Genomic DNA, 26,927 nt, shown 5'->3' with positions numbered 1-26,927 from the left:
GGCAGCTAAACACAATAATAAAGATGTCCGAATGCAATGCATTTCAGTATTGGACATATCAAAGCTTGTATCAATTATGCATTTATTAGTGATTTCCATTTTTAAAAGATATATCTAGTGCTATGAAAAATTGTATTCGTAGGTAATGTAAAAAATACCACTCAAAAGTTATCACAAAAAATTCATAATTATGTACAAATATGTGAAAATTGAACAGGCAATCTTTGAATACACACCTTTCAGGAAATCAATTTAGATTCAATCCAATGACTTCTTTTCATAACTGATTTAGATGTTTTTAAAAATACTTTAAGAAATATTTTGAAAAAATGGGTAAAAATAGTATGTTTTGGGGTCTCTGTGTCTAAGTTTTTCACCCAAGGTTTTTTTTTTTTTTTTTGCGCGAAGCGTATGATCAAGGCGAATAAACACAATACAAAAACGAATGCCAATTCATTAATACTTTTAAGTTATGGCCCTGAACATGCCGTGTACACTTTTCGTTGGATTCGACCATATATATACATAATATTTTGCAACAACAGTTCAGTGAATGTGTATGCTTAATTCAACATTGTTTTGCTACAATTTTTTTAAATTGTAGGCTTGTATTCATGACTCGACAATGACATGACACACTTTTTTGTTGTTGTAATTTTAGAGGAAACTTCATATTTATTCCAGGTAACCCTGGATAAATTCCCCTGTATTCGGTGTGTGTGGCATCATCAATACTCACTGTAATGGACCATAATGACTAACCCTAACTGTTTGATGTCTTGAAATATAATTTTTTCAAATTAGATGACATAGCATTGCAGTCATTAAACACTTTTGACCTTTTCAACAGACCTTCAATGGTTTGTAAAATTAATTCAACATGAAATATGAATTTAATGCAGTACATTGATGAATTTTCATATGTAACAGTCGAGCGTACCAGTGTGAAATTTGAATTGTTAAAAAATGGTCAGTTTTGGATAAAATGATGAAATAAATCGTGCAATGCAGTTGAATTGAGAATGAGAAAGACTAACCAAACAGATTGGTTTGATATACGAAGGCATGCAATTACTCATTGCATTTAAAGGCATAAAATGGTCAATGACTTTCATTAATTTTTCTTATGATTGTGATCTAGCATATACCATACAGATCATCAGGAAGATTACAAGCACAACTACATTAAAAGGCTTCCGACTAAAATGCATATTGACCATTTTATGTGCACATACAGCAACATTTTAACACAAACCAGTTTTACGAAACAAGAAAGTCAGTCTGTATTATATAATATTGTTTATTAAATAAACAGATGTTCATACCTGTAATACAGAACATGAATTGCTGTTGTTTTCAAATATAATACTTTATTATGTTCTTTTTTCCCTCAAGAACAAAACAAAACTATCAATGTAATATGCTGTATGTGCTAGGTGTGCCTTTAAAAATGAAACTAAAACCAGACCTGGAAAGAGAGTAGTTCCAATCATGTGGCAAAATTTGAATTTGATGTTATATGTACAGTCAACACATCAGAAATTTTGGCTAGACTGAATGCCGTAAGGGAGGTGATGGTGAGCATATAAATATTTCCTTACATTTTGTTTTCATTTCTGATGCTTCATCACGAAAGACTGCTGATGAAGCTGAGTTAACTGCACTGCCACCCAAGATTCCAACTTTGCAAGATCCATATTTTGAATCTTACTCATTGGAAACTTGGGAAATGATGGGAACATCCGTCCCGGATGGATCTGGAAGAAGTTTTCATCCTTCAAATCCGTCACCATCTGAGACACCTCACCTGACCAATCTGGACTGCTATGCCTACCTATACCTGTGAACAGCTCCACTTCATGATCAAAGATGTGGAGCAGTTCATCCAATACTTGCTTGGAACGTCCAACCCTCTCCAACAGTTTGGGTGTCAAGATGGATCCACTCCTCTTCAAGTCGTCCTTGACATCCTTGTACAAGACCTCCAAGAAGAGATCCGGTGAGATATGCGGCCAACACCACCATGCACATTCACTGTCCTGTTGTGCATCACTCTTGCAGCCATCCTAGGGGTGAGAAGGGCATAAATCTGAGCAATCATACGGAAGGATATCAACCTGTAATTTGGGTGGTTATAGGCATGAAAATGGACAAAATCATATCGCCAATGACGAATGATACGCTCACCATCACCTTCCCTTACGGCATCCAGTCTAGCGATGTCCAGGAGTCCTTCACGCATGACAGCACAGATGTAGTTGTACTTGTAATCTTCCTGATGATCTGTTGAACAACTACCAGATGGAAGAACCCCGTGTGGGAATACAAACCTATCTACAATTGCAGTGGATATTTCCTGTAGATAGGCCTGTCTCACCTCCACGGGATCTTGCTGGGATGGAATGCCAACTGGAGATTCCTCAAACTCATCAATCCCTAGTACTTGCATCGCTGCAAGCACTACATAACCATGGGTGATGAATTTGAGGAATTCCCTGTTGTCATTCACTGCATTTTTCGCGGAAGCCTTCACTCCACGCCTGTCGAATACCTCGCGCAGGTTGTAGAGTGTACCCTTCTCACACGTTGATTTGTGAATGTACCCATAAGTGAACACATCCTGTAAATAACGGAAACCAGAAATATTTCAAGGATTACAAACAATACAATAGAACAAAATGTTTATGTAAGTTACAGTGAACAAATGATCCCATTTTAGAATAAATCAAAATAAACTATAGTACATACACCCTCCCCCCAATGCAGCCATTACTTTACCTTTCCAAAATTTAAAACAACCAAAAATTAGTCAACATAAATGGGTGCACATAGGACATGAATATACACTACTTCACACTTGTACCTATATAAAAACATATATAAGAAGCTATCAGCTCACGATTTTGATGTCTGTAAAGACTGACATAGACTTGAATCTGATCCAGGTGATCGTAAAAGTTTCATCAAATATTTTTATTATGATATATAAAGTGCACCAGCCTCATCTGCATCAATCTCCTTTTTTAGTTAGACATGGTTTACATTCTATTTGCTAGCAATTTAGCAGGGCACGGTGGTGCAGCGCTAAGGGGTCTGCCAGATTGAGTCCCGGTTGCACCATCATGCTGTACTATTGAGCAAGGCTCTTTACTTGACTTGACTCTCTTTAATTAACCAGTGGTGAAATGGAAAGCTGTTATGAATATTTTCCATTGAGCGTCACCCAAAGGTATGAACATGCCTTGGGCATTGTATGGCAGCTGATATTCTAATGATAGTGGAATAAATGTAAAGTGCTTTGATGCATGTGCACATGTGAAAGGCGCCATACCAACATTTTTTTTTTACTGGTTAAGGGATGGGGTATGAACGTTTGGACAGTATTTATTGTGGGACATTAGAGCACATCAAACATATCAAATTGCATTCTGAATACGAAGAATGTCCATCTGATATCAAATAATTTTGATTATTTGAAATTCGCAATGTAATACACATTTTATGGCAAATCATTAAAAATTGATATTTTTGATATTTAACAGTACTCGAAGTAAACTTCATAAATCTGATGATTTATACTTGAAGTGTATGTAGGTGGGATGAAAAGCCGACGATCAATTGAAAATTTTGACCTTTCGTATTGAAGATATGGATTTTAATCTTGATGCACGTGGATCTCAATTTATTAAAAACAACACAATGAAATGACTTACTTGTAGACATATCACTCCCTCGTGCCAGTCTTCTGGCTTGGGGATGACGCCTGCCAGGCTGTCAGTGGCATTGAAGCCATCTGCCCTGCCTCTTTTAGCGCTCCACGCATTAAAAGTTGACAGGCCATCACCCCCAAGAAGAATTTGGTAGAGCCTTTCCATTGTCTTGGGACAGCATTGATCCTCCACTGTAGTCATAATTTCAATCATGTCTCCACTCTGCATCTCATCCAATTTAAGGAGGCCCAATTTATTCTGAAATTTGAGGTATTGAAAATTTAAAGTCAATTTATTAAAAGTCAAAGAACACAACCCTTATAACGCCCTTTGCATGATCTTTGACCTCGATATGTTTTTTTCCCCAGACGGACTCCCAGAGGCGGATTTGCCCCATCGGCATATTATGCAAAATGTTAATAATAATACCTTTAAACATGGTAAAACTACATGCAAGCATATTTTGTAAAGTTACAAGGAAACAGTATTACTCATACCACTGTTATGCCCTAAAACCATAATTACTGAAGTTGTAAATAAAGATTTTGCTCATTTTGGACCTCTACATTTATTAGCTTACATTATACCCCTCCAATAAATTAAGTACACTCTTTGGAAGAGAATGAGGGCCCAAATACCCTTTACTAAACGTTTGCATTAAATTTATCATTATTTAGAGAATAAATGATAGGATTTTGTCTTTTGCCTATCAATATCGTGTCATAATGGATGGGCTGGCCAATATTTTGAGTAGTGGATGCCGGCGCCGGCGTATCCACTACGATAAAAATATTGGCCAGCCCATCCATTATGACACGATATTGATAGGCAAAAGACAAAATCCTATCTTTTATTCTCATTCTTATTCAGTTTTAATGTCATTTTGAGAGAAAACTGCCTTTTTTCAGAAAAAATAAAGTTACTTTTGTGAGGACATCCCCGTTGTTTTAAATGAACGAAACCATCACGAACATCTAATCCGCCGAATCGCGTTCTTGATTCTCTCGCGTACGTGTATTACGCGAACGCATTATCGCGATCATTGAGGAGCAACAAGCGTGCCGCCGTTGCGTGGCGGCGCCCCTGACTAATATCACTATCAACTATTGTGAGATATTATACACCAGAAAACCAATCAAATTACGTGAATTCTTTACAAGACGCACCCATTGAATAAGAATATGCAATATTATAAACTTTTCTTTTTATTAGGGCGAACTCACCCCTCGCACCGTGAATTTTATTTTCCCTTCTCCTGCCGTTACTGAAAGCTCAATGTTCTTACAAATGTGGTAGTATTTAGCTACAACATACTGCTTTAAAGTGCAAAAACTATAGCCTTCAAATATTAAAATTGCCCTCTCTAGGTGAGATTGAAATAAATTGGGCGAACACGCCCCGGTCTCCCCTACATCTCCCTGTGATGCCAATATACTTACCACATCAGACTTTTTCACGGTCTGTGTTGAATTCTTGTGGGGAATGTGTTGTTGTACAATAGGTTTCAGATGCTTCAGACATTTGAGGTAATCTGTAATCACTCGACTGATCAGCACCTACAATGATAAAATTGTTCGGGAAAAAAAGAAAAGAATAATAATAATCAAAGATCAACTTACAATTGCTTAATTGTTAACTTATTAACATCATGGGTGTCAACTTTTTGGAATTGATTGGTGTGAGACACCAGCGGCCATCACATCACAGTTGTGTGACGAAGGGGGATGTCTGAGAGGGGATAAGACATAGGAAACTTGCAAAATGAAGACCTAAGTAAAGCGATTTGGTGGACCATTTTGGTACTGTCAGTGTAAAAACTTTTAGTTTGTAAAAGCGATAAATTTTTATGACGGTCCATGAAGCCTTTCTTGGAAAAGTTTTCCCTATATTGTATAGATATATAAATTGCGTTAAACATACATTGGCAAAACTCGAAAGCAGAAACAAAAATGGCCACTTGTTTATTCACTACGCAGGGGGGTGCCTGCGGGGGATATCTCCCCTAAGAAGTTTGAAAATTCTGCAAATTGAAGACCTAATTGAAGCGATTTGGTGGATCATTTTGGCACTGTAAAATGTTAGTATGAAAAATCCAAAAATTTATGAAATGACGATCCATGAAGCCTTTTGTGGCCAAGTTTACAGCTCTTTGAGTGAGATTTACTACCTAGGCATGAGATTATACTACCTTGGCGTGAGACCGTGAGAAAGTGACAGAATGTGTAAGACTCACACATTTACGTGAGAGTTGACAGCCCTGTTAACATGTTTATCATTATCAAAACTGAGAGTTTCATCAGATTTGCCATCAGACAAGTAAAAGAGCTTTCAATACTTGTCTGGCACTCCCATTGAAAATCTCTATTTGTATACTTAAATTGTTTGGAAAGATAAAGAGCAAGGTACACCAACTTGACATTGGGGAAACAAATAAAATACAGCCTAGACAGTACACAGAAGGGGGACAAAAACAGCAAATGTAGGCATTAGATGTAGGTAAAGTTTGATAACCAAAATTACCATTTCCAATACTCACAGAAGTGCTTAACCTGCAAAAACAACATGGATCAATATGGGAATACAAATTAAAGTACACAAGAACAAGTGATGAAATAGATAAAGAGTATGATTGACAGTGTCAGTGCGTGTTAGGTACAAAGTCCTTCTCAAAATCCAAATTTCATCTTTTTACTTGTGGTTTCGCGATCATACTTCACTTTTACTGACACTAATTATATACATTTTCTATTTATCAAAAATTGTGTGTGGCATAGCCTAATTGTTAATAGGAAGTCTGAGATTTGCAACCTGTGCATTTGCCTATATGGTTTGAGCACTTTATACAGCTGACTGTGATATTTTGCCTATTTTGTGCATCCAAATTGTGTGGTATTTGTATTGTACTTACCTCAATCTCCTGTTTCATCTGGAGTTGTTCGGTGGCAGGCAGCCACCAGGTATCACGACCCAACTCCCTAACATCTGGCAATATGGGAGCTTCATCCGGTAGATCTTCACAATTTATGCGGTCCAAGACCGCATACAGCTACACCAGGTTGTGCTGTTCGTTCTTATTCTGGGATGTCTTGTGCCGCCTCTTCTGGTAAATATTGACGTTGTCAAACACAACCTGGTACCCCGGATGAAGCTGAAATGTTAAGATAACAGTATTATACATATGGTTTGTGTACAATTTAAATTAATTGACACATTATTTTGTAACACATACTATGGGAGAGCGAGTTGGCGTATCAGTAGTTCCCTCGCCTTGCACCACTGAGGTCTCGGGTTCAAGCCTCAGCCGTGCCCAAGGACTGTCTGTGCATTTGGTTTATCCCGATTCTATGCTTGCCAGTTTGTTAATAACCTTGCATATACTTATAAAATACAAAAATTGTGCTTGCGACTTATTTGATTTTAACTTATGAACCAATAAATACGACTTGAACCAACAAGTGTGCACTGATCAAAGTCAACAACATATGGAAAAGGGTTGATAAGAAGGCTGTTTAGAACATGTATTGGTTTTGTTGTGCAAAATACATGATACCCATTAAAACTGTATTATCTGCGATTAAAATATTTGAACAGAAACAAATCAATTTAATCATTTTCAGAAATAAATATGTAATGATTTCTACATATATGGGGGCAATCTTTTTAATCAAAATTGGTCTTTCTTTTCAGACCGTTTCCAGTGTACCAAATCTGTATTTACTTGAACCAATACATTTTGACAACCAAAAAATAATATTTTAGTTAAATAACTTTTATTTTGTAGCCAAGATGTAAGAGTATAATCATGGGCAATTTCAATTTCTTGGCACATAAGATAACAGAGATGTGACAACGGAGGTAGAACATTTTGAATCACCCTTGTATATGGAAGAAAAGAGAGTTAGAGAGAGATGGGGAGGGCAGATCTGAAGAAAACATCGAAGAAAAAATGCCATTAATCCAAACAAATCAAGAAAAGCATAAACTTACTGTTCACCATTGGATTACAAAAGATAGCGATTTTGAAATCCAATCTCAATGCAACATATACACTTGCAAACAAAATTTACCTGATTATTGTCCAGATCTGGTTGTTGGGATTGTGACCCTGGTGACTGCATGTCAGCACTGGTAATGTTATCATCCTGTTATGAGTGAGAAATGTTAAGAATTTCATATAATGTATTAAACAACAAGAGTAAATTTGGATGAAACCATCACTGCAGATAAAGTGCTCAACTAAAAAGGAGCAGAAATATATCTAAATGTAGTGAATATTGGTATTTAAACCATCATTCGACAGTTTGTGGTGATTTTTTTTGTCAGGAGGGGGTCTTTCTTGTTTAATTTTTATCAAGGGGTTAACTAGGCCACTGATTATTGTTTACTTTTATATTTGCTTTTATTGAACTAAAACATATTCAAAAACCATGTAATGGACCGAGACTCAGTTTATACCAAGCCAAATATTTTAGGGGCCTATATAATGTAACTTCCTCTAAGTCCTCAGGCTTTCTATAGACTGATGCATTTTTCTATCAATTGTTCATTATTATATTCATTGGTATAAAGACCATAAACCATTGCCACACAACATACATAGAGTATCATCAAGAGGACTTGTAAAGTTGGTAATTGATTATGCAACACACCATGGGATACCTGGCAAGTTTGTTTCAAAAACTACCAGTGGTAGGACCATTCCATTATTTTGTAGGTAGGCCCCCTATTGATACAAAACACATACACAAGACATTAGCAGACACAACTTGTTTTTGTGCAATGATTTTGTTGGCAATAGTACCCCTACTTGAAACAAACTGTTGCTGCCAACAAATCATACAGGACACAAAATTATCACATGATATTAAGTTTTTCTTTCAACTACCTTGCATGTAGTGTTCATTTCAAGAAATCAGTGACCAGCATATAGCAGATGTTCCTGATTGGCTGCCACCATTTTGGAAGCATATTTACAAGTTTACTCTAGAGGTTATCTGTGTTCTATAAGCTGCATATCCTATCAACTACTACTATACCATGTTTAGGATTTTGTGCAACTATGACTGTTTCAAAAAAGCCCGCCTAAGTCATGCAAGTAACTCCGAGGTCATGCATTGAATTGGTTTGAATGAGGAATACTACGGGAATCAGTGCTTTTGTTAGAAGTCACACATAAGTAACATGGCTATTATAACCTCTATTGACTTATATAGGGAGTAGATTTAACCTAATTACAAACTTGTCAAGGCTTCTGCTTAAAACTGAACTGAAGGGAATGTCCTTTTAGTGCGAGAGTACCCTGTCTCTTGTATACAGTGTGCTTGATGCTATTGTAAGCAGCCAGCAGGGATTCCCAGGTCAGATCTGGGAAGTGAAACCCTGGTCAGATGAACCTGCAGGCCCCTGCATGCTCAGTACATGGATAGAATGACATCCAGGAATGACATGGAAATAATTCAGACAAAAAATTGATCTGAAGCAATATAGGTCTATATCAAACCATATCATTTATAGTCAATTGGGTTTCATGTTCAATTTTAAAAAAGGAAGAAAAAAGAAGAAAAAGGCAGAAGCCTTGAATCAAGGCTATCCAGCATAGACCCTCTACTAATTGATCTCAGCAGACTTGCTCGGTTTTCGTTTCATGTGCACATCTTGATAAAAAAATAAAAGGAAATTTGAAATCCAATCTGAATACAAATCCACTTGCAAAATAATTACCTTGTTAGTCTCTACATCAGGAGCTGGTGGCAGTACTGCTGCTATGTCATCACTGCGATTCTGTTATGAATGAGAAATGTTAAGAATTACATATCAAGGTAATATATAATCTTTTTTCAACAGGCAGTTTTCTCTCTCATTTTTGGTGGGGGCACTTGCGGAGAGCATGGTAAATATAAACACAATTAATCTCATCTATAGACGAATCCAATTTCACGCATTCCTACCCCTCAACGGCAGCTATAGCTGTGTCCCCATCGGCTCCATCTCACCTAAAATGTGAAATGATGCGGCCTTGATGGGTATTTTAAACTGCATTCTATCACCTGTGTTACACATAGACAAAAGAATGATGACGGTTTACAACACAAAAGAATCTAACATCGAATTTTAAGCGGCTTTAATTCACCATATTGGGCAGTCAAAACACCAGTTTGGTGCTGCGGGGACCCAATAATGGCCGACCAAATCCTGACCATGATTTGGCTCGTTGGATTCATCTATACGGAAGAAAAGAAAGAGAGAGATGAGAGAGATCTAAAGAAAAACACCCAAAAAGGCCACTCATCCCAACAAACCAAAATTACAAATTTACTGTTCACCTTTTGGAACATAAAATAAAGGAAATTTAAAATCCAATCTGAATGCACTCCCACTTGCAATCAAATAATTACCTTGTTAGTCTCTACATCAGGATCTGGTGACAGTACTGCTGCTATGTCATCACTGCGATTCTGTTATGAATGAGAAATGTTAAGAATTACATATCAAGGTAATATATAATCTTTTTTCAACAGGCAGTTTTCTCTCTCATTTTTGGTGGGGGGCACTTGCGGAGAGCATGGTAAATATAAACACAATTAATCTCATCTATAGACGAATCCAATTTCACGCATTCCTACCCCTCAACGGCAGCTATAGCTGTGTCCCCATCGGCTCCATCTCACCTAAAATGTGAAATGATGCAGCATTGGAGGGTATTTTAAACTGCATTCTATCACCTGTGTTACACATAGACAAAAGAATGAGGACGGTTTACAACACAAAAGAATCTAACATCGAATTTTAAGCGGCTTTAATTCACCATATTGGGCAGTCAAAACACCAGTTTGGTGCTGCGGGGACCCAATAATGGCCGACCAAATCCTGACCATGATTTGGCTCGTTGGATTCATCTATCTGGGAAGAAAAGAAAGAGAGATGAGAGAGATCTAAAGAAAAACACCCAAAAAGGCCACTCATCCCAACAAACCAAAATTACAAATTTACTGTTCACCTTTTGGAACATAAAATAAAGGAAATTTAAAATCCAATCTGAATGCACTCCCACTTGCAATCAAATAATTACCTTGTTAGTCTCTACATCAGGATCTGGTGACAGTACTGCTGCTATGTCATCACTGCGATTCTGTTATGAATGAGAAATGTTAAGAATTACATATCAAGGTAATATATAATCTTTTTTTTTTTTTTTTTTTTCTCTCTCATTTTTGGTTGGGGGGCACTTGCGGAGAGCATGGTAAATATAAACACAATTAATCTCATCTATAGACGAATCCAATTTCACGCATTCCTACCCCTCAACGGCAGCTATAGCTGTGTCCCCATCGGCTCCATCTCACCTAAAATGTGAAATGATGCAGCATTGGAGGGTATTTTAAACTGCATTCTATCACCTGTGTTACACATAGACAAAAAAGAATGAGGACGGTTTACAACACAAAAGAATCTAACATCGAATTTTAAGCGGCTTTAATTCACCATATTGGGCAGTCAAAACACCAGTTTGGTGCTGCGGGGACCCAATAATGGCCGACCAAATCCTGACCATGATTTGGCTCGTTGGATTCATCTATACGGAAGAAAAGAAAGAGAGAGATGAGAGAGAGATCTAAAGAAAAACACCCAAAAAAGGCCACTCATCCCAACAAACCAAAATTACAAATTTACTGTTCACCTTTTGGAACATAAAATAAAGGAAATTTAAAATCCAATCTGAATGCACTCCCACTTGCAATCAAATAATTACCTTGTTAGTCTCTACATCAGGATCTGGTGACAGTACTGCTGCTATGTCATCACTGCGATTCTGTTATGAATGAGAAATGTTAAGAATTACATATCAAGGTAATATATAATCTTTTTCAACAGGCAGTTTTCTCTCTCATTTTTGGTGGGGGCACTTGCGGAGAGCATGGTAAATATAAACACAATTAATCTCATCTATAGACGAATCCAATTTCACGCATTCCTACCCCTCAACGGCAGCTATAGCTGTGTCCCCATCGGCTCCATCTCACCTAAAATGTGAAATGATGCAGCATTGGAGGGTATTTTAAACTGCATTCTATCACCTGTGTTACACATAGACAAAAGAATGAGGACGGTTTACAACACAAAAGAATCTAACATCGAATTTTAAGCGGCTTTAATTCACCATATTGGGCAGTCAAAACACCAGTTTGGTGCTGCGGGGACCCAATAATGGCCGACCAAATCCTGACCATGATTTGGCTCGTTGGATTCATCTATACGGAAGAAAAGAAAGAGAGAGATGAGAGAGAGATCTAAAGAAAAACACCCAAAAAAGGCCACTCATCCCAACAAACCAAAATTACAAATTTACTGTTCACCTTTTGGAACATAAAATAAAGGAAATTTAAAATCCAATCTGAATGCACTCCCACTTGCAATCAAATAATTACCTTGTTAGTCTCTACATCAGGATCTGGTGACAGTACTGCTGCTATGTCATCACTGCGATTCTGTTATGAATGAGAAATGTTAAGAATTACATATCAAGGTAATATATAATCTTTTTTCAACAGGCAGTTTTCTCTCTCATTTTTGGTGGGGGGCACTTGCGGAGAGCATGGTAAATATAAACACAATTAATCTCATCTATAGACGAATCCAATTTCACGCATTCCTACCCCTCAACGGCAGCTATAGCTGTGTCCCCATCGGCTCCATCTCACCTAAAATGTGAAATGATGCAGCATTGGAGGGTATTTTAAACTGCATTCTATCACCTGTGTTACACATAGACAAAAGAATGAGGACGGTTTACAACACAAAAGAATCTAACATCGAATTTTAAGCGGCTTTAATTCACCATATTGGGCAGTCAAAACACCAGTTTGGTGCTGCGGGGACCAATAATGGCCGACCAAATCCTGACCATGATTTGGCTCGTTGGATTCATCTATACGGAAGAAAAGAAAGAGAGAGAGAGAGAGATCTAAAGAAAAACACCCAAAAAGGCCACTCATCCCAACAAACCAAAATTACAAATTTACTGTTCACCTTTTGGAACATAAAATAAAGGAAATTTAAAATCCAATCTGAATGCACTCCCACTTGCAATCAAATAATTACCTTGTTAGTCTCTACATCAGGATCTGGTGACAGTACTGCTGCTATGTCATCACTGCGATTCTGTTATGAATGAGAAATGTTTAGAATTACATATCAAGGTAATATTTAATTTTTTTCACCTGGCAGTTTTCTCTTTCATTTTTTGTCATGGGGCCACTTGAACATAGTTGTTTTAGTGGTTTTTATTTCATCTCAGACCAACGGAGAGCATGGGAAATATAAACAAAATTAATCTCATCTATATGGAAGAAAAGGAAGAGAGAGGTGAGAGAGATTTAAAGAAGGCCACACAAAATCCACCCCCACTTGTAATCAAATAAGGGGTGGTGCAATAATTATGTGTACCCGGGGTGAATTATAGGGGGGCAAAGATTTTTGGCAGGCCAAAAGGGGGGCAAGCATTTTTGGCAGGTCGAAAGGGGGGGGGGTCAAGCGATTTTGGCAGGTCGAAAGGGGGGCAAGCAATTTTTGGCACAGATATTTTGGGCACCGTTTCTATATTACGCCCTAAAAAGGCGTGGGAAAACGTTCTGAACACGCTTCAAATATGCAAAATTTCCTGCTCGCTGCTTCGCATTATATGTTAAGACAATTTAAGGTTTTAAATTGGGTTCCCAAAATCTTGCATGTGTAAGGGGGGCAAAGATTTTTGGCACGTCAAAGGGGGGGGCAAAGGTTTTTGGCACGTCGAAAGGGGGGGCAAAGGTTTTTTGGCACGGCCAAAGGGGGGGGGGCAAGCGATTTTTGGCAGACCATTTTGAGAATTCACCCCCCCCCGGGTACACATAATTATTGCACCACCCCTAATTACCTTGTTAGTCTCTACATCAGGATCTGGTGGCAGTACTGCTGCTATGTCATCACTGCGATTCTGTTATGAATGAGAAATGTTAAGAATTTCATATCAATTTCATACAGGTTAAACTGTGTGGCATCTTGGGTTTTTTTTTATGTCAGAGGGGCGCTTTTCCCTTTCATTTTTTGTAAACTGGGTCCTAACCTGGTGGAATGTGCCTTTAAAATACTAAGTATCTCGTATCGATTACCCTATTTTAAGATTGCATTTGAGGGTCAGACTACTCAATGTAAACATCATCAATCTCTTGGATTATGCAAATAAATTTTGCTTGGAAAGAAAATTTAATGATACTGTGTGTAATATTATTATTGTTCTGCACACTTTTGTACTTCAATCATGTGATGCAAGCTTAATACCATACCTCTATATCAGCATCATCCAATACAGTCCAATTGGCCTGCAGAAGGAGAATAGCAAAATAAAAAATCTTTCAGCATTTCAAATTGTTATAGCTAAAATAATAGTTTCTCGATCATGAGAGTATGAATGTACTGTGTGCACTGCGTAATGTCGCAAGGTTAGTGGAATGACACGATAGCGCGATCGATTGTGCACAGGAAATGCAGCTACCCAAAGCATGTGTGGTAGGCGCTGTACGCCGACGCAATTGTCATTGCATGCCTTTTGAGCTCTCATGATCGAGAAACTATTATTTTAGCTATAACAGCATGGAAAATCCACTCACATATTCATGAGATTTAAAATGATAATTAAATACCAAACTGTTTTTCTGTGTTTAGTACAAAATAATCATTGACCAAACATATACAAATGCAGAACACCATCATGGTAATGCCTTTAAAATCAGCAGAAATGACATCTAACATACAGAATATAAATGACATAAAGTAGCAGGTCATAATTAATTGTGCATTTTCATTGAAATTGTAGTATACTGGTTCACTAAGAGTTAACGCAGATGGTAATTATTGTTTGTGTGCAACACACGTTCTGGATATCATTTATGAATGTTTCAGTACAAATCTGAAATCTCACAATTGAGCAATATTATATTATGTACGTTACTGGTCTGGTTTTTTAAAACTATTCTACTCTTTGATATTAACCCTAATCATACTCGTGTTTTTTTTGTTATTGGAAGACAAAGAAGAAACAAAAAAGGAGAGAAGGTAAAGAAAGATGACACTTGTTACCCCCGTGAATCAAACCCGGGACCCCTCGCATGCCACACACACAGGGCCGGATTTACCTTTTTGGGGGCCCTGGGCCAGGCCAAAATGTGGAGGCCCCAAGCGCCCCCGTGAGGAAGGCATGTGAACTCAAGTGGCCAAGTTTTAGACTATTTTAGCCCAAATTGAAGCTGAATTTTGCTATATAACAGGCCAGTGCAATTTTTGTGCCCTATTTTGGCCAAAAACATGGCGTTTTTCAGCTAAAATGGAACATGCACACTGCAATTTTGGGGGCTCCCAAAACCTGGGCGCGGGCCCATCTGGCCCTATGGTTTGGCTGCCCGGGCAGCAATTCCCTGGGTATATATGACTTAGGCTGATTGCGTCATGTCATGTGGAATGCATGCATGCAGAGTGGTTTTAATAGTGAGCTTTAGTGAGACTTAGTTGGGTTAGGATTAAAGTATACGTATGGTTGTCATGTGGATCAGTTTCAGACACCAGTCATAAAAGGATCACAGTAGACTTTCCTCATTATTCTCAAGATGTGTGCTCCTCGTTTAATCAAGTATCTTATATTGAGTATCTTATATCGATTGACTATGCCAGTCCACATATGGTCCAGTCATGCAAATGTCTGCAATAATGAAACTGAGATATAGGCAATAGGCAAAAAGTGAGGAGAAATAACAATAAAAAAAAATAAGGAAAAGGACATAAAAGGTTCATACCTTTCCAACCAAGTATTCAAGAGACATGGGGATTCAATATCAGTAAGTGTAGATACTTAGCAAGTTAGTAATGATAGTAACTCAATTTTCAAAATTTCCGACTTTGGCACGAGTGGATCAGATTGGGTCACATATTTACATTTAACTGTAATTTTGAATATGAGATTTTAATCTTGTTTCTCAATTATAATATCACAATTGGAGGAATTACATACATAAGCATGGTCTTCATGTTTCTGTTTCAAACTTCTAATTGGCACTGCATAGGCATTGTCATGTTTGTGATCATCAACCTGGCAAATGAAAAAAAAAATGTTATGTGGTGTTAATATGTTAAGGAAAATTTATTAGCTTACTTGACTAAATATATCCTATATTACTTTTTTGTCTATGATATCAAAAGCTGTGGCATCATTATTTGAAAGTCTATTTTAGGGTTGGTCAGATTACACCGATGCAACATTTTTTTGAGCCTTACTTTGCTCATATCTTTTCAGCTTCTGAATTTACATGAAAAGATATCAAATGAAACATACCTGCATGTGAAGATCCTCATCATCTGAAGTGTTTGACTGAAAATGAACAATGTTAATAAATTGGTGTAAGCATATGCTCTATCTAGAAAAGACACTTTTAAAGTCTGAAGCCTAGAAGTCATCAAATAATATCGATAAGCTGCTATTTTTAATCTAAACATAACACATACTCTAATGGTATTCTACAATAAATATTTGAATTAACTGATGAGTTCCAAGTTAAAACATAAAACTACATTAACCACATATGGAGGAATTTTCATTACAATTTGCTGGAACACTGCAAACAGTTAACCAATGATGAAACCTTTCAAGTTAGAGTATTGGTTGTGATTCACAAGCTTTAAAAAACTGCATTATGTGAATATTTGGCAATGCACTTAAATTTTTAGGGCTAGTCAGATTACACCGATGCAACATTTTATTAGCTTTACTTTGCATGCTCATATCTTTTCAACTTTACATGAAAAGCAATCAAATGAAACATACCTGCATGTGAAGATCCTCATCATCTGAAGTGTTTGACTGAAAATGAACAGTGTTAATAAATTGGTTGTTGAGATTCACAAGCTTTAAGAAATTGCATTTTGTGAATATTTGGCAATGCACTCAAATTTTTTAGGGCTAGTCAGATTACACCGATGCAATTTTCAACTTTACATGAAAAGCAATCAAATGAAACATACCTGCATGTGAAGATCCTCATCATCTGAAGTGTTTGACTGAAAATGAACAATGTTAATAAATTGGTGTAAGCATATGCTCTAGAAAAGACATTTTCCAAATCTGAAACTTTTATTTCAAAAACCTTAGAATTCATCTAATAATATTGATAAGCTGCTATTTTTAATCCAAACATAACAAATACTCTAATGGTATTCAACAATAATATTTGACTTAACTGATAAGTTAAAACATAAAACTACATTAACCACATATGGAGGCATTTTCATTACAATTTGCTGGAACACTGCAAACAGTTAACCAATGATGAGATATTTCAAGTTAGAGTATTGGTTTTGAAGCACAAGCCTATAATTGCTGGAACACTGCAAATTGTTTAACTGATGATGATGAGACATGTCAAGCTAGAGTATTGGTTTTACCAAATTGTAAATACTTGGCAATATGCATGGATCATTTTGACTTACTGCAACCTTTTTGTCAATATGTCAACACTAGGAGAATATCTGCTGATAGAAAAAACTACATGTATTAAAATTTGACACCTCAAAAATTGTCAAGAGCGACGTTTATCATGAAAACAATAACCTGGTACATGTAATTAGAAATAGGTCTATCACGAGAAGCGCCCGACCCGAGAACCGCGAAATCTAGTGTATATATAAAATTAATGAATCATTATTACATGTATTATACTGTGATAAATATTATAAAAAATAAATTTGAGCAATTAATAACCATGAATTAACTGGTCATAACAATAGGCTTTGATATTACTAATAATTCATTCAAAAATATTTCAGTTCACTTCATTTTACTCAAATGCAACTCTGCACATTTCAATTCAATTTATTTTATCATATTACTTTGCATTTTTTAACTTGTTATTTCATATGGACTGAACAACACAACAACAACAAAAAGCTATACCTGGATGTCTTGATCATTGTCTTCTGACTCAATGTTTGCCTGAAAATAATCAATGGTTTAAGGTACAATTATATGCCATTGAAAAGACACTTTCCAAGTCTGAAACTATTATTCATAAATTCTGTAAAGACAGAAAGATAAGCTGCATTTTAATTCAGTAAAATTTAAGTTTTTATAATAAAACCAAAGATCTCCGGTTATATTCAGCACATTGCGTGCGTGTGTATTAGGCCAAAATAATGTTTCCTTGCCCTTCAGTGGGAATTTTGGGGTGGGTGGGTCAGTCCGAAAAATATATATATTTTAATGACTCACTTCTGTTGTACTGTTGAGGCCTGTGACAATGGTCATGTGGCAAGATAAATCAATACTTCACTTCAGACCTTCAATATGCAAGATACACCACAGATAAATTTGGATTCAATTAGAGCAACTGCATACTTGCAGGCATAAGACGCAAAGTTTATTAGAAAAATTGATGCAGGAATGGACAGTTGTAAATGTTACAACAAGGTTACATTAATGATGTTCTTCTTGATAAATGTCGGCCAAATTTAGCCTTTAAATGAAATTTAGACACAAAAAGGTAATAAAAAACCATCAAAGACCCTGATTGTGGCCAATTTTGGGTCGGTCGGTGGAAGGCAAGCAAACAATTTTTTTGGGCCTTATTGAATCATTGGATCGGTGACGTATAAACTGTGTACATATCGCTACTCATCTTACGTCTTGACGTATAAACTGTGTGCATATCATTACTATTTGTCTTGTTTATGAGCTGTTTGAAGCTACCCCAATATCCATGATAATATAATACGAGCGGTGGGCTAATTTCATGACATGTAGCATTCTACAATTGGTATAAAATGTACACAGAAGTCTGGCTTGTTGAAATAAAGAATGTAGTAATTCTCAGTCATCTGATCCATTTTTATTGATCCCTTTTGGAGCAATTATAATATACACACTACAAATATTTATCCTTTTAACATATCAAACATTTCACAATTATATTGCAGCATTACATAAAGAACATACCTCTATTGGAACATCAATCCATTCCTCAACCTCCTCATTCGCCCCTACTGAAAAGGGAGACTGACAGGATAAAAAATAAAACAGTGACACTGACAATATAAAAGTCGATCATGTGTATTTGGGTAGAGGAGTTCATTTGAATTTTTGACCAGCAATCACAGATTTAAAATTGTTGTCATTTGTGTACCTGGTTATCACACAAAACTGACAAGTAGGTGTGTCAAATGCAGTAAACCTTTGACGAGCGCGTATTTGAAATACACATCGCGTATTTACTGCATTCGACGCACTTGTCTCTGATTGGCTGCTGAGGCATCTACTGTTGCCGAGTGGAAATTTATGAATGAACTGTGCGCCATACGCGTTGTTAGTGCCGAAATTGCAACATCACGGTAGTCGCGTTCGTCAAAGGTTTGCTGCATTTGACTATAGTATAAAGGGGGTCTGTGTGTGCTTTTTTTAAAATCAATCAGGGATTTTTTAACAGTAATTTTTTCCAACCAAATATTTGGTGTACAGCATCCAATTTTATCATTATTACGTTTTAGATCCAACATTTCCATACAACATTTCTCATTAATTAGACCATATTTAGTTTTGAAATTAGGTGTAATTGTAGTACATGACAATATACAAATATCGCAAATATGCCAAAAATGAGAGATACAACAGTACAGTATGAGGTATAAGCCATGATTTGTTCATAGATACCTTTATACTCTCTTGTTCGCTTATTGCCCTCCTCCATCTCTGTAGTTTTTGGTCGTAGTTCTTATTCGATACATCTACCGTTCTTAGGGCCACAGCCCTGGAAGCTGTTATCCCGAACATGCGTATCCTCTTGAACATCTGTGTATCAACATAAAAGTTAAATAGTCAGTTGGCTTGATCGCATTGCATTTTATTGCTCATATAATTTGCTGCTTAAAACAGCAAGTCTGGGATGTAATTCACAAGAGATACCAATATCCACGTTCTATCAAGCGATAGATACAAGCTTGTGTCTCAAGAAGAGCAATGTGGCACACTGGTTATATATGGTAAAGGTAAAGGCGGAGCAGATCACCGATGTTACGCACAATCCAAATGATGTGCAACCACACAGATCAATACGCGTCTAGGTGTACTCTATTGTCTCATAGAAAACATTCAAGAATGAGAATTTTCATTACAAGTGATGTTTACTTACATTTGACTTTAATTGACCTTTCCACAGGAGGAGGGCGACTAGCTTCTGGAAAGCATTTACTCTATTGTTTCTGGTGTTAAGCAGCAGCATTGCTGCTGCATATATCTTCGGCGTTATCTTCTTCCCCCCAGTGGGGCTAGCAACTGCCCGGAGATAACTACAAAGGATTGGGCATTTTTCCTCCAATTCTTGACTTGCGTCTTCTATTTTGAAAGGAAAAACCCCCAATCCTTTGTACTTAGTTGTCTTACAAAAATATCTGCAGAGAGGGAAAGAAAGTATATATATGGTAGTCAAAGAATATGGTGTTTGCACGCAAGGTCATCAGTTCAAATCATCTTCCTAAGTATCATTAAATGGATTAAGTGTGTAAATTTTGACATTAACTTGATTTTGAAATGCAGAAAGCTCTGAAATCTTAGCTAAGGTGTGAAATTCAATTGTGTGACCTCCTCTGCATTATTATTTGAAACCATGATTTATCAGCATTTAAAAGAGATGTTAATTAGCATGTAACAAAGATTAATAATCGAGAATACTATAATGACAATTAACTATGTAAACCTGCCTTGAATCTTCAACTGTTGGCCCATGTGATTTCCTGAACAGGTGATATGTCATCATGTGACCAGAAGAAGTCAGACTTACCAATATTTGGCATCATTGGTGCATATAATACTTACTGTCACACTGTTGTGGTCAATTGGGATTTCTTTACCTACTTATAAAATCAATCATTCATTCCGGGAGCCAAATAATATTATATCTGATTAGTATAGATTACTGTTTTTATAGGAGGACTCGAATACAGTGACGTAGCGTCATAGGGACATTGGGGCCACATGCCCCCCAAACAATCAGACATTGTTTAAAATCCCATAGGAAAATGGCCGAAAAAGGGCTTATGCCCCTTAATCAGCCCCGGTGCCCCCCAATCATGATCGGTGCCCCCCATGTGATGACCCACGCTACGCCACTGCTCGAATACTAACATACAGACAAATACGGTGCCATGGTGGAAGGTCAGATGTGGTGTCAAAGGTTTTCTTGCCTTCAATACTTCAACTGTTCCATAATTCACTTGTATTAATTGGCAGCAATTCCTAATTTTGACATTACTATTGTAAATAGTCAGTCCCTTCCCAAATTCAAATTAGTAGACTTTCTGTAACAAACAAAAAAACTGGTGCCTGATGGATAATGGTCCCTGCCCTTATAGCAGATGCGCTTTGAAGCATGTTACTTGCATTGAATAAGCAAAGTTTGTTAAACTAAACAGCTGCTCTGTTTGTCGCCCCTTATTAACATGATCAAGTGTTCGAATATAAATTATTCATAACTAACTGGCCTCATTTTCTAACAAGCAGACCAGCAGGATTTGTCATCAGTTTGCATTTAAAACAATGGTGAATTTAATGTAACCCCTTGATTCTATGCAGAGCATTGCACGATGAGGTTACATATGTACAAATGTTTTGTTATACATGTTAAGCTGTGGATACTTATACATACTTAATAGATTAATGTAAAAATATTTTTGTGTACCTCGCCTCTTGGTTTATTGTGGTTATATACAACCTTTAGACAATGCTGTTTTGGCAGTAGGTATTTTCGCCATGGCCTTTCCAGCAGCTGTATACTTCCTACTGCATAAATACCTTACAGTTGTTGCTGCGCTGTGGGGTACCTTTCGACATTCTCCTGCAAATCAAAAACCAAGAAATTGTGCATTTATACCTCATATTGGATACAAATTTGACAATTGACATTCCAACAATGTCTGTCATGTTGTATTTCAAATCAGTGATACTTACATTGTACTATAGTAGTAACAAACTACATGAGATTTTACAGAATAACGATATAAAGGTAAGTTTGCAGACTTGTTTGATTCCGGTATATAAATAGTAAACCTATATCACATGCTTCTTGACATTTATCTCTGCAGCGCAGGGTGACATATGATAACATTAATGTTGTCAACATTAATTGTGTAAATATATCTTATGTAAGATGATAACTGCTATTTGTAATATACGGTTTAAAACAGCAAATAACATACTCCACAAGGAAAAGTAGAAATCTAAATCTAGCAAATATACAATGTACATGTACATTTGTATCATAGGTGGTGAGGAATACAGGAATAGGAGTCCTGATCCTGATCACCTGATCTATGATATATCAAATACAACAGATAACAAATAGAATGGATACAATCCCGAGCATCACATTGCCCAAAAGGCAGTAACACTGACTTACAGGTGATTGTTCTTGTCTGCAACCTTTGTTGAATGGTTCAAAGAGAAATGGTTAGTGTGGGAGGATATGGAAATGTAAGAGAGGAATATGCAAGGTTATGATTAAGGTTGAAAGAAATACACCTGTAAGTCACCGATAGTGTGCTCCTGAAATGGGAGGGGGCACTCAACTTAAATTTTGTGCGGCGCCAACATTTTGAACACGAGAACTGATTTTTGGGCTTCGGAACTGAAATTTAAACATTTTTTAGGTCTACTCTAATTTCAATTGGGCCAAATTATAAGCTGTGTATGGAGCTACAAAATTCAAATTGATTCCAAATTGGAGCTAAAGAGCTACCGTACCAATTATCAGTGGATTGGGTTTTTTCAATGTGAGGCTACATAACTGGAACTTGATCCCCAAATTATGATTTTCAAACTGCTGGAGAGCCTAAAAAGGGGACCCTTGATGCACATCCTTCACCTTTACAGGTTGAATACCCCCTTTGGGACTGTGATGTGGACCAGTCAGTTATATACATTTTTCTCTTCCATATCTCTATGTAAAACTTTGATGTTCCATGCTTGAATGGTTATAGAACATTATTCCATTGCTAAACATGCAACTACTGGGAAATTGTATGTTTGCATAACAATGAGAAAAAGGAAAATGTAACCGTTGTTTGAAGCCGAGTGCTGGTAGCAGGTGAGATACACATGTGTATCCATTTTACCTCTCTTGTTGTAGTATCTTATGCACTGCACCTGAAATATACTTAAAAAAGAAGAATATACATTGTATACTAATTTATGCATACTCAGCGATTAACTTAAGGGAAGTAAATTACACACTAAAGGGGCATTTTCACTGCATGGGTTTAATTTCCAGAGAGGCTCCATGGCCTTAAATGAAAAGAAAAGTCTTCCATGATGATGAGTTGTAACTCCCATCACTGACACTTTCGAAAACTGTTGGATGCTACTTGCAATATAATTTGAATGACTTGCATTTCTGTTACTATTTCACATGCAATGATTTATGTATGGCCATTACTGATCATTTCCATCACTAGCAAAATCTGGTTGATGACCATCACTAGCAAAATCTGTTTGATGACCAACACTTGCACTGTCTGTCTGATGACCATCACTTGCACTGTCTGTCTGATGAATAGTCACACACTGTTAGATGACCATTTCCCAATCACTATCACGTCTTCTGTTGGATGCCATCACTCTCATCACTAATACCTGAACTGTCTGTTGGATGACCATCTCCAAAGCCATACCATATGCACTTGCAGTTTGTCTGTTGGATGCCATCACTCTCATGACAGTAATGACATCCAACAGACAAGTGCAAGTGCAAGGTAAACTATCTGTTACATGACCATCTCTTCAATCACTTGCAGTTTGTTTATTGGATGTCAATATCGTCACTCTCAATCACTAGACCTGTACTAATTCAGAAAGAACAGTTTACCAACCCACAAGTGTTACAATTTAAAACAAGATAACAAATAGCAAATAACCAAACTTGAAATAAAAAAAGCAAGGGAAAGAGCTGTTGTGGGTTTCAAACTCTCCACCTTCATACCACTAGAAAGAATGCCCTCACCATGATTAGACCACCGCGCCGGCTCCAACTGATAAAAGGCATTTGAAACTGGATACTAAAGGAGGCAGTCAAGGATACATACAATATATACACTATGCACAAACAAATATTATGCAAGAACACAAGTACAGGAGATCATTACTGATGCTTAATCGTTTCCCCGGTATTATACAAATGAAGTAGGTAATGGGGCTACGCATCCTGCACATGATGAACATATCGCTATGAGTACGGCAGAGTGACAAATCCGCAAAATCGCTGTTCTGAGTAAACAGCGTTTGAAAATATTGGTAGCATTCCATCAGCCCTTCTAAAATATGAAATAAAAGTGAATGTGCACTAATTATTTGCAATACTTGCATATTCTGAAACAATCGATATATCCCTCAAAACAGGTATTTACAGCTATTCGGCTTTATGCTAAATCCAAAAAGTGTCAACCGCTGCGCAAAGAGTTACATACGGGAACGAATCCGCATTCAACTACGTGTAAACTATAGCACTCATCCTTGATTTAGGGATTTTATGTAAAAATTACTGGTTGTTCTAAGGCTACCGGTATAAATTCTAAACTTGGTATATACATTGTAAGTTATAATTAGTCATCCCCGTAATATTTAGTGAAAACTCCAGTTGAAATCAAGGATTTAAGAACAATATTGGCCTATATTTTGGGTATAATTTTCTGTGATTTCCCAATTTTGCGACGGCGCTCTGACATAATTACGCCATAACGATATCGTGTGGGGAATGTTTGTACTTATTTTGGCATCACTGGATAGATGATACCTATAGCTACCAAAAGCGGTGTTTACTCAGAGGCCGTATGTCTCAATTTTGGCCCAGTGAAAATTATTTTTGTCTCACAAAAAATTTGTAATGCTGTATTACAATTAGTGAATTTGGGGAATTACTGGGCCAAAATTGGGCCAATTTGGGAAGAAAATGTTTCATTTGGCGCACCCAATTTCCAGAAAGAGTAAACACTGATGATATTGGTATCAAAAATAACAGTATATGACATGTAATATAGAAAATTCAGAGTTTACAGCTACACTATACAATAGATCAACCTGATTTGTACAGATAAAGTATATGTTCGTCTTTTGGTCAAATTCATTAATCGCACTTAGGCGCGATTCGTCCAATTCACAATTTCAATATCTACGTCGGGAAGTAAGATTTATAATTAATTTTGGTGGAAATGAAAGATCGCCTGAAACTCAAAATTCTCGATTTGTCACTCTGCCGAATTCATAACGATATAAAAACAATGGGAAACAATTGCTCACTACAAGAGAACTGAATATAAGTAATAGAAAGAAAGGAAAATTACAGGCAGTCGAGGATACATACAAGCACATGCAGGAGATCATCACTGATGCTTATTCGTTTGCCCAGTATTATACACGTAAAGTAGGTAATGGGGTTACGTATCCTGCACACGAACAAACAAACACAATGGGGAATTGCTCAAACTATACAGGAAGACTGAATATAAGTAATACAAAGAAAAAATTAAGGCAGTTGAGGATACATACATTACAAGTACAGGAGATCATTACTGATGCTTATTCATTTCCCCAGTATTATACACGTAAAGTAGGTAATGGGGTTACGTATCCTGCACAAGAACAAACAAACACAATGGGGAATTGCTCAAACTATACAGGAAGACTGAATATAAGTAATACAAAGAAAAAATTAAGGCAGTTGAGGATACATACATTACAAGTACAGGAGATCATTACTGATGCTTATTCATTTCCCCAGTATTATACACGTAAAGTAGGTAATGGGGTTACGTATCCTGCACAAGAACAAACAAACACAATGGGGAATTGCTCAAACTATACAGGAAGACTGAATATAAGTAATACAAAGAAAGAAAAATTTAAGGCAGTTGAGGACACATACATTACAAGTACAGGAAATCATCACTGATGCTTATTAGGTAATGGGGTTACGTATCCTGCACAATAACAAACAAACATAATGGGGAATTGCTCAAACAATACAGGAAGACTGATGCTTTTTTTATAAACATTTTCAATGTATATCTATATGCAATTAAGGGATCTAGAATGAGCGTTTATTGCGTTTCGACAGTATTTTTTGTGGGACATGAGGGCACCACAGACCTATCGAATTGCATTCTGAATACGAAGCATGTCTTTACTAGTGCTAAAAGCATGTCTTTCTGATATCAAATAATTTTCATTTTTTGAAAATCACAATATAATACAAATTTTATGACAAATTATAAAAATTTGATATTTTTCAAATAAATCAATACAGCACAGTGGAGCGGCCGTGCGTGAGTATTCGAGGACTGGAGGATCAAGTCTAATTATCCCCAGACACTGAAATGACGAAAACACTTACACCAAAATTTGGGCCTCTGGTCAGCCATTCAGAAAGAACGCATAATTTATTCAAGCAATGTTTTTAGAAAATTCCCTGGAATCAACCAAATAATAATGATTTCTGGACAACTTTTTCGAACGGAGTAAATACCCGACCGAGCCTCCCAACAATTACTGGGAAGCTTGTTGCGCCTATAACCCAAGAGTTCCCCTTAACACACTGGGAACTATTTTGCTAGGCACTCATCTAGCGATCAACTCCTAAAGGCCCGGTCACACTGTGACGAATAGGGGTGAACGGCAAGCGACGTTAAGCTGCGAATTACAATTTTGAATTTACCGCCACTCATCGTGGGTTGCCGTTAGTTGTCGCTGACGAATCCGTCAGCGACCGCAGACGGCCGAAATTATTCGTCGGGAAATTTTCAACATGTTGAAAATTTTGTGACGACAAAAAAGGTAGTTGTGATTCCGTTCAAATTTCGTTGGAGACCGCAACCCTCATTTCTTTGACGTTTCCATACCGTGCGAAGCCGTCTCTAGTCGTTTTGAGGTCGTTACAATTTCGTTGGTAGTCGTTGTCAACGACCATTGACGAATAAACAACGGCAAGCGACGTCACATCTCGAACCCTGACGACACGTTGCGGCAAGCAACGAAATTGTAACGATCTTGGTGCGACAGTGACTTTTTGTCCGGAGAGTGACGGATATTGTTTGCGAGTATCGTTTGCGAGTACCTGCGGCATTGAAACGGTGGTCTGCGATGGGTTACGATTTTTAAACTATGGT

General features: G+C 37.0%; 2 protein-coding genes across 7 annotated transcripts; both read right to left on the bottom strand.

Annotated features, from left to right (window-relative positions):
- Nucleotides 1–521: 521 nt before the first annotated feature.
- On the bottom strand, nucleotides 522–6,755 carry LOC140141474 (uncharacterized). The gene is made up of 4 exons (XM_072163353.1): nucleotides 6,619–6,755; nucleotides 5,150–5,266; nucleotides 3,714–3,968; nucleotides 522–2,620 (listed from the first exon to the last, which is right to left on the bottom strand). Exons 1-4 carry the CDS (start codon nucleotides 6,634–6,636, stop codon nucleotides 1,952–1,954), a joined length of 1,059 nt encoding a protein of 352 aa, XP_072019454.1. The 5' UTR covers nucleotides 6,637–6,755; the 3' UTR covers nucleotides 522–1,951.
- Nucleotides 6,724–25,894, bottom strand: LOC140141473 (uncharacterized). Of its 6 annotated transcripts, XM_072163348.1 has the most exons (19): nucleotides 21,455–25,894; nucleotides 19,910–20,168; nucleotides 19,432–19,569; nucleotides 18,721–18,780; nucleotides 17,683–17,721; nucleotides 16,755–16,790; nucleotides 16,558–16,593; nucleotides 16,069–16,104; nucleotides 15,748–15,825; nucleotides 14,030–14,065; nucleotides 13,621–13,680; nucleotides 12,810–12,869; nucleotides 12,137–12,196; nucleotides 11,461–11,520; nucleotides 10,780–10,839; nucleotides 10,106–10,165; nucleotides 9,432–9,491; nucleotides 7,778–7,852; nucleotides 6,724–6,858 (listed from the first exon to the last, which is right to left on the bottom strand). In XM_072163348.1, the coding sequence occupies exons 2-19, from the start codon at nucleotides 19,997–19,999 to the stop codon at nucleotides 6,757–6,759; spliced, it is 1,146 nt and encodes a 381-aa protein (XP_072019449.1). In that variant the 5' UTR covers nucleotides 20,000–20,168; nucleotides 21,455–25,894; the 3' UTR covers nucleotides 6,724–6,756. The 6 variants fall into 6 exon arrangements, with proteins under 6 accessions (XP_072019449.1, XP_072019448.1, XP_072019451.1 ...); XM_072163347.1 differs by having other exon boundaries at nucleotides 19,910–25,894; XM_072163350.1 differs by lacking the exon at nucleotides 9,432–9,491 and having other exon boundaries at nucleotides 19,910–25,894.
- Between the last annotated feature and the right edge of the window lie 1,033 nt (nucleotides 25,895–26,927).

Source organism: Amphiura filiformis, chromosome 19 (genome assembly GCF_039555335.1).
Source record: "Amphiura filiformis chromosome 19, Afil_fr2py, whole genome shotgun sequence".
Taxonomy (NCBI): domain Eukaryota; kingdom Metazoa; phylum Echinodermata; class Ophiuroidea; order Amphilepidida; family Amphiuridae; genus Amphiura; species Amphiura filiformis.
Note: the sequence above shows the minus strand (reverse complement) of the source record. Positions and strands in the feature narration are given on the sequence as shown.